The sequence below is a fragment of the Pelodiscus sinensis genome, chromosome 3 (genome assembly GCF_049634645.1).
Source record: "Pelodiscus sinensis isolate JC-2024 chromosome 3, ASM4963464v1, whole genome shotgun sequence".
NCBI classification, from domain to species: Eukaryota; Metazoa; Chordata; order Testudines; family Trionychidae; genus Pelodiscus; species Pelodiscus sinensis.
In genome coordinates this window covers 469,187-484,584 of record NC_134713.1, presented here as the reverse complement: position 1 = coordinate 484,584, position 15,398 = coordinate 469,187, and the positions used below count along the sequence as shown (strand labels likewise).

Below are 15,398 nucleotides of genomic sequence, written 5' to 3'. Positions count from 1 at the left end.
GGAAGGGTTGCAACTACAATTCATTCACAAATTTAATTCTCATGCCAATGGTCTGAATCGAGATACTGGATGGCTGGGACATTATCAACCAACTGTAGCGGGTTGACTCACAGCATGGCTTCTTCCCTCGGGGTGGCTTGTGGGGAAGTAACCGGCTGCTCCAACGCCGACGCACCCCCTTTGGGTGAGGTATTCTCTTCAAGGCACTGCCCTCCAGCAGTGACACTCTGGTCTTGATCTGCACCCCCTTCCAGGGGTTCCTCCTCCGCTCCTCCTCCAAGGTCCTCCCTACTCCCTAGGGCCCCCAGTTCTTCTCCCACTCTGCCTGCCCAGTTGCTTCCTGCAACCCTGCCTTGCGGACTTATGGCCTGGGGCTTCCCTGGCTCAAACTCCCCCAGCCTACTGCAGCTGCCTCCTTGCAGCCCAGCCTTTTAGGGCTGCCTCCATGGGAGCCCCACCCTCCATGACTGCCTCCTTGCAGCTCCTAGGGCCTCAGGCCAGGTAGCCTGGGTTTGCTAGGCCGAAGCCTCCCTCACTGCAGGCAGGCAGGTCCCTCTCCTCCTCCCAGGAGCTGCTCTATATGGCCTCCAGCTGGGCCCTCCTCAGCTGGGCTTCCTCCTGACTCCAGGTCTCAGCCCTTTAAAGGGCAAGTACAGGGCAACACCCTGCCATGCAAACAACCAATGAAAGTGCCAATGGTTCTTTATCTGTGTAGAATCAGGTGTTAGCAATTAGAGAGGAAGAGTGCTAACTAATGGTTCTTGTCTGCTTCTTTTAACTATCTAGTCTTTAGATCAGTTTTGCCTGCTACATACTGCTCAGCTTTCACTTTCATATTTATATTCCCACTGCCTCCTCCCCCAACCCTTCCCTATTTATTTTTGGTTCTGCACATCCAACACTATGGTCATCTGAAGGAGTGGGCTGTGCCCATGAAAGCTCATATCACCATCTACATGTTTTGTCAGTCTTTAAAGTCCTAACAGACTTTTCGTTGGTTTTTAAGTTAGGTAACAAGATATTCTGAATATTCTGCACAGAATAGGAACAAACATAGATAGTTGTTTTTCTAATTAAGGCCACCTAGGCTGCTGTACTTTCAGGAACAGATGGGACAATCAGGCAACCATTTCCTAATGTCAGCATGAGAAAAAATTATACTAATTCTTTATAAAAACAACAGAAAGATTTTATTCAGCACAATGTGCTATGCAAAAATAACTCTTATAAAAACAAAATGCTCTACAAAAAGATGAAACACAAACAACATACAGTAACAGATGATTGCACAGGCTATAGAACAGTGATCTCTGGATAAAGCCATTGTTAGGGTGCAGTTTAGTATATACTTAATTTACTAGTAGTTGAACAAAAATAAGGAGTAACAAGAGCATGTATAGAAGTATGGATAAGCAATACATAAATTCTGAGCACTTTACTCCAAAATAAAAAGATTGACTGAATTATCTATGCCACAATGTGTGCTATGGATAATACTTTACAGGTTTCTTACAGAAACTCAGAAAATGTAAGACAGTATAACAAGGGGAAGAGGAAACGTGAGTCCCCTTCAATTATTTCCTTCTAGAGAGGAGACCTCATCTGTTCTGGAAATAAGATTCTAGATGGACTGCAGAAGAGGAAAGGGGGATTGAGGACAGTAATTCTGGATGATATGCAGGATCCCATTATCAGATGCTCTGTCCCCAAAATGGTAGGAAATGGACCAAGTGATTTCTAAAGGAAGAAAATTAAATAGATGTGATTCTGTATTCCCAGCCAACCCACCAAAACAGAGGCTGGGAAGGCTGAAGAGAGCAGCTGCTTCCAGAAAAACATTTTAGTCATCTTGTTTTATTTCTGTATTGTCTCTTAGCAGATTGTTGAAGAGGCTGCCTCCGAGGCTGGCATTTCACCTGTGCAAAGGAAGATAGCAGACATTTCTTGGTACTCAACACTTCAAAGAGAAAACCTCCTTTTTGACGGGAAGGTTGAGTCAGCCATACAGGTCCCATGGCTGACCTCGCCTCTTTAGTGTGCTGTAAGGTTTTATCCATTTTATTGCTGAACATTCTTCCTCGAAATAAAGATCACAGATTTTGAACTGGACATCCACAGAAACACTACAAAAAGTTTAACCATAAATGTCTGAGAAGAGGCTATAAATCTTGCCACTGCATCAAAAATGCTATATGCTACCCTCAGGGGCTGAACACAAGTTTTGGGGGATTTTTACCCCTTTGGGCACCCTCCTTAGCCTACTTCTGTTGAATATATGGCAATTGGTCAAGAAAAGGAAGAAGCTACATAGCTTGCTAACTCAATATGCAGAGGTGACTTTCTGCAAATGGCAACCAAGCTTTTGGGTTTCCTAACGGGAGGGGCAGAGAATGAAGTTCTCAGAGACATTGCTATGATAACCAATGCATTTGCAGGAGAGTTAGCAACAGAAACGAAACTGGGACACCTGGTTTAAAACCATCTTTTGCCCGTTTAAGCATGGTGAAAAGGGATGCTAGCTGTCCCCTTCTGGACAGAGAGCATTATCTTCCTTTTTTCTCTGGACTGTAGATGCCTTCACATTACTACTGGGACACATGCGGCTGCAGCAATAGGGCCCTAGCCACTACACTGTGGAACTCTTTTGAAGACAACTCTGGCAAGAGATCAATAACCCATGTTATCTGGGGACATCATGTCTGTGTCCCAGAATCATCCTGTAGAGATGTGACCTAATCCCTGTGCTCAGAGTGCAGATCAGAGGTGTTGGCCAGAGATGATGATGGTAGCAGAGCTTCTAACCAGAGTTAATGGCATTACTGTAGGGATCGTACCCCTTGAACAGTTGGAAGAAGATGGATAACTATAAAGAGAGATGATCTTCGTCTTTACCTATGAAAAGGTTCTCCACCAAAAAGTACACATCAGATCCAAAGGGACTTCTCCTCAACAAGGACTACAGGTCCTTTACAAGCAGGTTTTATGGGCACTAGGCGAAAGGTCCGTCTTAGTTTCGAGTCCTCCGTTGCAGGAATCATCAAGAGAGGCCTCAAAACACAACTCGGGTAGAACTAATAATGACTGTCCCAACTAGGGACATAAAGTCTGACTTAATTAGTTAACCAGTTAAACGTTGCCATTCATTGGATAGGCTAATAAGCAGCCCACCAATCCCAGAATGGTGAGATACACAGTCTTAACTCAACAATGATTATAGCCTTATCAAACTTAGCATCCAACCTAGTCTCTAGGGCTAATGAGCAGTGCTTAGTAAAAGAGTGAACTGAATTCCATGTAGCTGTTCTATAAATCTCTTCAAGAAGAACGTTTAATAAACCGATAGTGGGTGCCTTTGCACGGACAGAATGGGATCTAACCCCTTTAGGAAGTGGAATACCCACAAGTTTATGTGCTTCTCTAATACACAGTCTCATCCATTGAAAACAACGAGCAGTCCTGTGGCACCTTAGAGACTAACAAATGTATTGGGCCACGAGCTTTCGTGGGTAAAATGCACTTCATCAGATGAGTTGGAGCCAAGTGCTAAGAAACAACCAGATCTCCAATCCTGCAGAGACAAACCCTTACAAGATCTTTATCAAGCATTCTTAAAACTGAAATACCCACTTGGGGAAGAAAGGAAACAGACTGACAGAGCCAGATGAGTACCTAGAAGTCACTTACTTCAGGACAGACCCAACAAGGAAAACACAAGACAACTGGTCATCACGTACAGGCCCCAGCTTAAACCCCTCCAGCGCATCACTGACAATCTACAACCTATCCTGGAAAATGATTCCCTCATTCTCACAGACCTTGGGAGACAGGCCAGTCCTCGCCTACAGACCTAAAGCATATACTTACCAGCAGCCACACACCACACCACATACACACTTCCCCAGGAGCCTCTCTCTCCAACAAACCCCATTGCCAACTCTGTCCACATATCTATGCAAGCGACACCATCACAGGAACTAACCACATAAGCCACAACATCAGGGGCTCATGCATCTCCACATCCACTAAAGTGCCAGCAATGCCCCTCCGTCATGGATATTGGCCAGACTGGACAGTCTCTGCACCAAAGGATAAATGGACACAAATAAGACATCAAGAATGGTAACACATGTGAACCTGTAAGAGAACAGTTTACCCTTCCTGGACATTTAATAATGTGATTTAAAAGTAGCTATTGTTCTACAAAAAAAATTATCACCTGATTACAGAGGGAGACAGCTGAACTGGAATTCATTTACAAGTTAAATGCTATCAACTTAGCCTTGAATAAAGATCTTAAACTGGTTAACGCAGTACCAAGGCATCTTCCCTGCCTATGATATTCGCATCTCCACATCAAATGCTATATGATTGAGATACACCCACCTTAATTAACTTCCTTAACACTGGTTCTACAACTGATAGGTAACTTCTTTTGCTGCTGTATATACTCTGGATTCTGTCATTTCCACTCCAACTCATCCGATGAAGTGGGTTCTACCCAGAAAAGCTCATGACGTAATACATTTGTTAGTCTCTTTTAAGGTATCACAGGACTGGCTCACTGTTTTTAAAGTTACAGACTAACACAGCTATGGCTCAGACTTTTTCTCATCCACTAAGATAGAATTCAAACACTAACAACTCGGCCATTATTTGATCTACTACAGGCAGTCCCCGGGTTACGTACAAGATAGGCACTGTAGGTTTGTTCTTAAGTTGAATTTGTATGTAAGTCGGAACTGGTACATATTGTAGGGGAAACTCTAGCCAAACATTTCTCCAGAGCTCAGTTTTATTCTCCCACACCTCACTTCCCTCAGTCCTTTATTCTCAAGCTGAGGTGTCTGCTGAGAAAAGCTGCTCCGCGTCTCCCTGGTCTGCTGGGGGGGGGGGGGGGGCGCTAGCTTCTCATCTCCCTGGTCTGCTGGGGGGAAGCAGCTAGTGCGGGGTTGCCTCACCCCGTTTGTAAGTAGGGATCCGATGTAAGTCGGATCCATGTAACCCGGGGACTGCCTGTATATAGTTGAGACAGTTTGTCTGTCCATCTGTGTGTCTATTCAAGAACTCCTAAACGGTAAAAGCTAAGGCCACCAAATTTGATATACAGCTTCCTCTTATAACTTAAAAGCACAGCATCGTTGCCCTTTATCTTGAATCCCAACATATGGCCTGCAGAGGCATACAAGCCCCAGCAGGCAGCCATGCATCTTCCTCTAGAATAAGATTTTAAAGGTGTATCGCTTGCTGTGATATGTAAATCTCTGAACATGACAGCACTATATTAAAGATGTGCAATCTGCTCCACTTTATGAAATTTAGCTTCAGCCTTTAGCAGGGTATACCCAAATAAATGAAATCATTTACAAATGTAACTGGAATCATTTACATATGTACTAACCTGTCATATGCTGCTATCATAAAGTTGAGGAGAAGGCTAATGGATTGCTCCACACTGATCTGGTGAGTAGAAGGAAGGCGTTTATTTAGCTGGTAGTAGATGGATGAAATTATTGTTTCTAGTCGAGAAACATTGATCTCTGTGTTGTGATCCAATGTATTAAGGCCATTGTCTCGGAAAGCTTCAATCATATTCCAGATATCAACAAGATGAACTAAAAGTAGAGAGAGAAATTAACTTATTTATATAATGTCCAGATTTACTCTTAGGATACGTCTACACTAGCTCCCTAGTTGGAACTAGGGAGGCTAATGAGGGCAACCAAAATTGCTAATGAAGCGCGGGATTTAAATATCCCATGTTTGATTAGCATATTCCCAGCCGGTCGCCATTTTGGAAACTGACTAGCCCAAAGTAACTGCCCACGTCTACATGCGGCAGACAAGCGGGGTTCCGAGATAAACCCCTTAGTTCAAATTAACTGTTACTCCTCATAGAATGGGGTTTAACAGTTAATTCGAACTAAGGGGTTTATCTCAGAATCCCACTTCTCTGCCGCGTGTAAACGCGGGCAGTTACTTCAGGCTAGTCAGTTTCCAAAATGGCGACCGGCCAGGAATATGCTAATCAAGCACGGGATATTTATATTTATATCCCGTGCTTCATTAGCAATTTCGGTCGCTCTCATTAGCCTCCCTAGTTCGAACTAGGGGGCTAGTGTAGATGTACCCTTAGAAACACCACATAGATAACAAGTTAATATTAGTGATATTAAAATGTCTTTATTTTTGCAAACGTATAACCACTGAAAGTTCCACTGTGACATGTTTACAAGCAGGAGGAGGGAGCAGGCGGGAGATGATGCTCTTAGATATAGCAGCACGGGGGGGCTAATTGCCGCTGCTAGCTAATATAATTAGCCTTGTAGTAGCTTAGAACGTTTCCTCAGCTCCTGTCCCCTAGAACCTCTCCTCAACTTACACTATACTGATGACATTTTCATTATATGGACCCACAGGAAGGAGACCCTTGAAGAATTCCACAGGGATGTCAACAATTTCCACCCCACCGTTAATCTTAACCTGGACCAATCCACACAAGAGATCCACTTCTAGGACACTAGCGTACAAATAAATGATGGCCTTAGAATCATAGGGGAAAGAGACCTCAGGAGTCATCGAGTCCAACCCCCGCCACCGCCCAAGCAGGACCAACCCCAACTAAATAATCCGAGCCAGGACTTTGTTAAGCCAGGCCTCAAAAACCTCTAAAGATGGATTCCACCACCTCTCTAGGTAACCCATTCCAGTACTTCACCACCTTCCTAGGGAAACACCATAAATTAGCGTAGATAATCCGTGCAAGTGTATTGCCTGCACCCGTGCATAACCTGCAGTTTTTCTTGATTGTGTAAAAAAAAGTCTTAGATAACCAGCGCACCTGTATAGCCCGTAGGAGATGAACCACAGGTTCTATTAATGAACAGCACCTGTAATGAAGTGTTAATGTACCACAGCTGATGATACTGAGCAGTAAGTATGCTATAACCTTGTACTGAATTTTAAAAAAGTATTTACAATTTAAAACTTTTTAAATATGCCTAAGCGCAAATCCTACACAGCCGATTTAAAATTGTGTGTTGTGACATATGCAAAGGACAATGGAAACAAAGCGGCAGGGAGAAAATACTCTGTCAACGAAAAGTCTGTTCGGGAGTGGAGAAAAGAAGAAGCAGAGCTTGAGAAATTACACCCTAGGAAAAGAGTGTGCCGCAGAAAGAAAGCCAAGTGGCCAAATCTGGAAGAAAACCTGTTGAAGTGGGTTCGTGCACAGAGAGAGGACAAACGGGCAGTGTCAACGGTAGCCATACAGCTCAAGGCTCGACTTATGGCTGTGGAACAGAAATTGGGTGTACAAATTAATGCAGAGAAACAATCTGTCAGTTCGTGCATGGACATCTGCTGGCCAACGGCTTCCTGACAAATGGGAACAAAAAATGGATGATTTTAAAACTTTTGTACATAGAGAATTCAGCAGCTGGGCTTGAAACCAAGCAACATTATTAACATGGATGAGGTTCCCATGTCATTTGAGATACCCGCTACTCAGTCTGTTGTGGAAACTAGATCAAAAACAGTCTGTGTAGCAACCACCGGTCATGGTCGCACCTGTTTTACTGTAGTGTTGGCATGCACAGCAAATGGTGATAAATTAAAACCAATGGTGCTTTTTAAGAGGGTAACAATGCCTAGAGAAAAACTGCTGGCTGGCGTTTGTGTGGTTTGTAACAAAAAGGGCTGAATGAACACAGGTGTTATGATGACGTGGACAGATAGCTGCTTTCGGGCATGAAAAGGGTTTTTTTTTTTTTTTTTTAAATCCTAAATCTCTGCTGGTTTTAAATTCCTTGGCCACCCACAAAGAAACGTCAGTTCAGAAACTTATCGACGCCGTGGGTGCACATAGCCCCATAGTTCCAGGTGGACTGACCTGCAAGTTGCAACAACTTGTTGTGGCTGTCAGCCACCCATTCAAGTACTTCACCTGAGCGGAATGGAACAATTGGATGACAAATGGGGAGCACACATTCACTCTGGCAGGTCGACAGCGCCGTGCAACTTACGTGGAATTTTGCAAATAGGTTTTGGCTGCTTGGGACAGAATAAAACTGGCTACTATTCACAATGGGTTGCATAAATGTGAAATTCTTCCTGACATTGACTTTTAGCTCCGAATCCGACTACGACAGCGATTCTGATTCGGCACCACAGACCTCGACGGTCACTGAAGCTCACCTAGGCTTGGTTATAGATTTAATGGATGTTTTTCAAGACAGCGACTATGACAAAAGTTTTGACGGTTTTGAAAACTCAGACGCTGAGGAGGAGGATGCTGGCGCTGATTGTAGTAATCAGAATGAATGAACTTCTGTATTTTATGACTATGCGAGGATGGCTTTTTTAAACTGTTTTACCATATATTTATTCTTTTACTAGTTGCACAGTAAAGTTCTAACTTTTAATGTATTTTAACATCACTTCCTCTATTATTAAATTAAAATATGCTGCTTTTATCACGTAAGAGTCATTCTTATCTTCCTTTACTTTCAGTAAAAAAAAACCCAAAACTTGTATAACACGCGGACGGGTACAGCCCATAAGGAGGGGGCAAGGGGGGGGGCAGCGCGGGATTGTAAAACTTTGCATAACCCGTGAGTTATATACGCTAAAACACAGTAGTTTTTTCCAATATCCAACCTAGACCTCCTCCACAGCAACTTGAGCCCATTGCTCCTTGTTCTGCCATCTGTCACTACTGAGAACAGCTTCTCTCTATCCTCTTTGGAACCTCCCTTCAGGTAGTTGAAGGCTGCTACCACTGTCAAAGGACTGGACACATTACCTCCCAAGTTAATGAATATTTCAGATCGTACCCAAATACATGTTTACAGCCAATTCTTAACAACAATATTGAAATGTATTAAAAAAAGGGTGAGTGTATTGGTTAAAAGATCAGTATACAGACAGACATGAGTACAGGTCTGAGATCAGATTCACAGTAGTAGAGATGATGAGATTTGTAGTTGCAAACAGTTCTTTCAGAATTAGTCCATAGGTTACAGTCCAATGTTCATATTCAGGGTGATCCAAATGGAACTGGAAAGCTCAATCTTAAGACTTAATCATTCTTCGCATGAAGCATTCAACAGGACTGAGATAAACGAATCAGGACCCCATACATCTTTACCAGTTCCAGGCCTTCTGTCAGCATGGAGTCCTCAGGCCAACAATATAGAATCATGGAGACCCTGAAGTGGATCTATTTCCTACATCACTGATAATTAGCTACATGGATTAACATAAGGTAATTTAACCATTAAGCAGTTTGTAATAAACTTTAAAGGGGCATAGACAATGACATTATTTCACACACAAAGTCGTCTAATTAATATTTCCTTTTGATTACTGAATCAATAGCTATAGTGATGGACAGGGACTGTCTGTTCACATGGTTAACATCTAAGAACACAGACAATTAGCATCACATCTTATTTCCTAGCAATACAGGCTTGCATTTCAAAGTTCTAGCCCAGGGCAGCCAAATTGCTCACAGAAATGCAGCTCTTTAGGGTTACCATATGTCCAGTTTTTCCCAGACATGTCATCGTTTGCCCATGTTAAACTACCATCCATCCAGCTTTTTTAAAATACAAAAAAATGTCTGGGATTTAGGGCGGGGGTGACAGCATCTGCCTTTAAGGTAACATTTGATTGTCTTTTGGAGCCGGGTGCCTGGACAGTTCATGGCTGCTCTGCGCGCACATCCCAGAGCCTGGGTGAGACCCAGGGTGTTGTTAAAAGAATCTGGGGCTACCCAGCTCTAGAGGAAGGGAGGGCATTGGGTTAGAGCGGGGGAGGGGGGCTGCCTGGCTCTGGAGGAGGGGTATGTGCACTGGGTTAGAGCAAGGGGCTGGGGGTGCCTGAGTCTGGGGGAGGGTGGGTGCATTGGGTTACACAGGGGGCTGGGGATGCCTGGCTCTGGGAGAGGGGTATGTGCATTGGGTTAGAGCGGGGGTGGGGGGGTGCCTAGTTCTGGGGGAAGGGTGGATGCACTGGATTAGAGAAGGGAGGTTGGGGTACCTTAAAGATAGATATATAAACAAATATATATGTGATTTATAGATATATAAAATAAATATCTAATACATAGCTCTTTGCACTACTATTCACAGCTATTTTGGCTCTTGGTCTCTTAACTGGTTGGCCACCCCTGTTCTAGCCTACCTAGCATAGAAGAGCCCTAATTACCATTCACATATTTTTCTAACATGTCCCTCTTGGCCATTTATCCTGCAAGCTACTTACCTCTTTCTATTGACCCTTTTTGACACTTTGTAAAAGATTCACTTCAATTATATCACTGGTAGCAGCAATGACTCCATAATCATATTCTAATCAGATGTCTCAGAACCCAAAGTGGGTCTCAATTTCATTTTAATGGGACTGCAAGGGCTGACAGACTTGCTGGGGCTGAATCCAAAGCCAGAGCCCCACTGCCTGGGATCTGGGACCAAGGCCAAAGCCAAAATCTGAGTGCTTCTACCCTGGGCCCGCCTTGGCTCAAGTTACAGACCTTGGGCTTCCACTCTGGTCCCACCACCTGCGGAAGTGGGGCCTGGTCCTTGGTACTTCTGCTCGCGGTGGCAAGACCTGGGGAGGCGGAGTCTTCAGTCTCCCCGCCTGGGGTCACGTAGTCATTCTTGCTGTCAGGAGGACACAGTGCAATGAAGTTTGAGAATGCCTGGTCTAACGCACGTAAAAGGATGAGATCATGATAAATAAGAGTTACTTATGTTAAGGGTTTGTAGTGGCCCTTAAAAATACTAGCATTCTCTCAACTTTTGGGTTGAGGAAATGGAAATAAAGAAAATATGATTAACTAGGCACCAAGTGCAGTAAATAATTCACTTTTTAGTTCAGTATAAATAAATGTGTAGATTGTAGTTAAAGAGAAATATACTAAACAAGATGAAAAGAAAACCTTAAGAAGAAAGTGCTCTGGCCATGAAATCTTGTCTTAAAGTCAGGAGGCAGGTTCTGCACTAAAACTCTCTCCTCTGGTTTCAGCTAAGGTACGATAACCAGCAATGTTTGTTATAGTGTATAAAAACAACATTGTCCAGGTGTTCTTTCCCATTGTTTTTACTTACTTTGCTAGAGTTGTATCATGATGGGAAGGTGTCTTCTGGGCTTGAACTAGTTGTGAGTATGTGGACCAAGGCTTCTGACTGTATTGTTGCTACCATACAGAATACAGGCATATATGCGCACTTATGTGTGTACATTAAGTGTAATCAACACAACATGGTGTTTGAACTAATAAAGGAGTGCATGTACGGAAAATGAGTCATGATAAATGTTAATAAAACCAATAGGAAAATAATTTCCAACACACAAGGAAAAATTGTTTTCAGGAAGGAAGGAGTTCTTTGTCGGTATTTCACTTCAGAAACAGTGTTATACAACAGAAAAAGAAGTTGTGTCTTTTTGAATGACTAATACAGATTTGGAATTTTCTAAGCTCTTGAAGGAGAAATGAAAAATAAATCTTTAAAGCATTTTTCTGTTAAGTTTTGTCAGTTATATCTACACTGGCATTCATACTTGATCACAGGACATGTGCATGCTTGTGCATGCTCTCCATACCGATTCTAAGTGTCCACATAAGTCCACATACCAGGAGGAAGAGCAGATGCTATTTGGACACAAACAGAATGCTAGGTACGTGTGTTTGGACACATCCACACTGATAATTAGTGTTCTCATTGCAGTGGTGGTGTCCCAGGGCTCTGTGCAAACAGGCAGACACTCTAGAAAGTGCTTTGCTCTGTGTTTCTGATACTGTTCCCAGCCTTCACAGATCTCTCAACTGCAGTTCCTTATTATGTCAGCCCTCACTGCTGGATGGAAGACAGAACAATGACACAATGATGTGGGGTTCTGCTCCTCCTCCTTATTACAGGACAAACCACTATGCAGTTCAGCACGATAGGTGGAATTTGGCCAAAAATGTGATGGTGAATTACAAATAATGTAGCTCATATAGTGAAAGGCACGACTGACACATTATAAAGCCAGAAGTGGCTTTAGAACAAGAAACTTCTGAATGATAAAACGGACCTTTATGGAGCCAAAAGAGGAATTTACACCAAATCTCCAGGACCAGAGCATTTAGGCTGCATGTTCTGTTGCACCAACAACTAACAACTTCTCTATGCACAGAGCACTAACTGCATTTCCCCATCATGTGCATGGATACTTAGGACTTCAGATATTTCTGAAAGGAGGAAGAAGGATATGGACAGAGAAAAGAACTTGCAGCATAATGGCACCAGAAAGTTACACTTCTTCAGTTCACATGCTGTGAATCATGGGGACCGATCCCAAAGCTAAAAGTTCATTGTACTTGGGACACAAATCAAGAAAACAATAACATCTATTAAAAGTGCTACATGGAATGGGTTACTAATACATTGTAAAAAGGAAATGTAAACAAACAGCATTTAAAATATAATGGGACTGAATGCATGAACACCAGCCAAATGTCAATGACTTGGAACCAGTCTTTTTGCCTTCCCCCTGACAAAGAGGGGAACAGCAAAGGGGAAATTATTCTTTGGAAGAACCAGGAACAGCTTCTGCACAGGAGCTGGTGGTAAGCAGTTGGTAGGTTTCAGGGGCCCCTGCAGGTTCATCTTTCTCCTCCTGGATGTTTCATGTATCTCCTGGAAAAGGGGTTTTGGGTACCAGTAGAGGGTGTGGTCCTAGCAATCTTGGAAGCACCATGGTCTCCTTCTGGTCACTTGGAGGTTAGGTCCTCTGGGTGGCAGCTGGAGAAAGAGGTAGCCGTGGTTGTTAACAGACATGTGCAGAGGCAACAGGAGCATGTAGACCCTAAACACATACGACCACCAGCTCTTTGAGTGTCTCCTATGGCTTGCCTCTTGTTCCATGAACCAGTTCACCAGTACTCTGTCTTACTGGGGAGCCCAATCCTCTCGTGCCCTGAAGAACTCTGCCTGCTCCTTATTCCTCCTGCCCGTCCTTCTGAGGAGCTATTCCAGGATCCTTCTCCATCTGTCTCTGGGGTGCAGTGCCTGCCCTCCTGACAAAAACGATTCCCTCTCAGAAGATCTTTGCCAATACAAAGACAAAGCATTTTCCCACTTTGGAAGAAGCTGAGACAGCCCCTTTACATAAATAACTTTGCTACAGAAGGCCATAGTTCATCATTCCATTAATGCAACTATTAGATTATCCATGTTTCTCACACAACTCCTTTGTATGAGAGATGTAAGAAACTAATCGACTACCCAATAAGCGTAGGGTTACCGGGCAGTGGAGTCACTACTTGACTAGTCGCTTCCCCCCACTTTGCTGCCTCTGTATCAGAGGCACCAGGGGGGGAGGGAGGAGAACAGGAGCTGGTGCTGGGGGGAGCTGGCTCTGTGGCAGGAGGACAGGGGAGGCAGAGGCACAGCAGGGAAATGGTGCGAGTGGAGACCGAAGCAGCTCTTGTACATTTCAAAGGGAGAGGCACAGTGGGATAGCGAGTGCCCCCCTTATCGACTAGTCGATGGAAATTCCATCGACTACTCAATTAGCTGATTAATCGAAATGTAACATCCCTACTTTGTATCCCAGGAAGAAGAGCAGAGGCTACATATGGAGAAGAAAAACGTACAGGCTGAAAATCTCTTAACCGGGACCAGAGAGTCCCAGTGGAGGGCTAGTGCCAGGGAGCCCTTCAAGCTGGCAGGGCAGCAGGAGCCATGTGTGGCAGGGGTGCTTCCCGGCACTGCTGCGGGAACCCACCGTGCAGCAGCAGAAGCCTGGCACAGAGGCTATGGGGCTTCCCAGAGCGGCAGCAGGAACCTGGAGCGCAGAAGCAGTGAGGCTCCCAGGTACTGCAGCAGGAGTTTGATAAGCGCACAGGTGACAGGGCTGCCTGGTGCAGCAGCGGGAGCCGGCGAGCAGAGGCAGCGAGGATCCCAGTGTGCAGAGGTGATAGGGCAGCGGGGAGGCCAGTGAGAGGGGGCAGCCAGGTGGGAGGGCAACAGTAGGTCCAGGGCTGGAGTGGACTGGTGGCAGGGGGGCCAGAAATGACCACCCTTGGTCTGGCAAAATCCTTCATCCAGGCCGGGTGCCAGACCAGGGAGGTTTTAAAATATTTCAATTTTTCATAGGTGTCTCAGAGCAGAGGGACAGGGGAGGAGGGGAACAGTTCCTTTCGGAGGCTATATCATCATTATATAATTTCTTCTTTAAAGGCTGGCCAGCTTGTGAATAGGAACCAGAACACAAGAGAGATGGTTTGCAGGCCCGTGGAGAAGATCCAGAATCTATGCAAAAGACTTTTCCGCTAACGGTCACCCCTCTAGATATTGCTGAATGGAGGGATCTGGATAGCTCTGAAGGTGGACCAAGCAGATTTGCTGCACTGCCCCTGAACCTCAAAACCCAGCTGGAGGTTCCGCTATACCAGACATCTGATGAAATATACAGGAAGCAATTCAACGGAAACTGACTATATTCTCTGATGTAAGCAGTGAGCAGCAGCATCCACACTCTTAGCATCACCAGAAAATCCCGCCCCGGGCCAAACAGCAGTGAAATGAATAAGGAAAGAAAGATGCTGTAACTGAATTTCCTTGCCTGAAATTTCAGACCAGCACCAGAAGCACCTCACTTCTCCACTGCAAAGGGACACCATGCTGAGTTTATCCACCTGCCAGATGGATTCTTCTCTCTCTCTTCCCCCCCCCCCCCATTTCCTTCCGCTTGCGCAGCATGCCTGTGTGTGTGCGAGGCGAGATGCCACAGACAGGGACAGGACAAACTCTGCAATCTTCCAAGGGAGAAAGTACTGCTGGGCCTACCTTTCTCTGAAAGAGTTCCCTTCCTCTTCCATAGCCCTCCCCTTCCACCTCAAACCTTGCACCAGTGTCCCTCTAAGCTGTGCAGCAGCACCACCCCACAGGTGATCCTTCAGCCCCGCCCAGTGCCTCTGCCTTGCACCTGTTCCCCATAGCTCAGATTGGCAAGAGGGTGGTAAGATTGGCTGCATGATAAAGGTAATGTAATCCTCCAAGGGGTGAAAGACAATTGTTACTATCTAGATAAAAACAACATTTTTGACAATTTTTACAATTGTCCTATACTCAACCAGGAACTTGGTAAATCCACCTGCTCCCTTTCCCTAGCTCACGCAGCCCCAGGATCACTGCTGCTGACTGTTCACAGAGAAACACACACATGGGGCAAAGTGATTTTTCTCTGACAATCTGTTTTTAAGACATGGCTTAAGGTACTACTATGCTCATCAGAAACCATTTATTGACAGCAGTGTCTTGCAAGGGTGAGCAAAGTAGGGACAGGGCTTAAAACCAACAATGGAACACCAAAGCAAGAGGGAATGTGAACAGGGAGAGCAGGAGTCC

At 44.6% G+C, this 15,398-nt stretch overlaps 1 protein-coding gene across 19 annotated transcripts in view; it reads right to left on the bottom strand.

Annotated features, from left to right (window-relative positions):
* The window catches only part of DTNB (dystrobrevin beta), a 318,597-nt gene that overhangs the window by 267,910 nt on the left and 35,289 nt on the right, over nucleotides 1-15,398 (bottom strand). For 17 of the 19 annotated variants that reach the window (XR_012902417.1, XR_012902418.1, XR_012902419.1 and 14 more), the window contains one exon: nucleotides 5,399-5,612. Coding sequence is in view for 15 of the 19 variants with exons in the window: in XM_075923216.1 (XP_075779331.1) it covers nucleotides 5,399-5,612 (214 nt within the window). In the remaining 4 variants the exon portion in view is untranslated. Of the gene's footprint in view, nucleotides 1-111; nucleotides 1,669-5,398; nucleotides 5,613-15,398 lie in introns of those variants that run through there. The other 2 variants (XM_075923221.1, XM_075923218.1) reach the window with 2 other exon arrangements.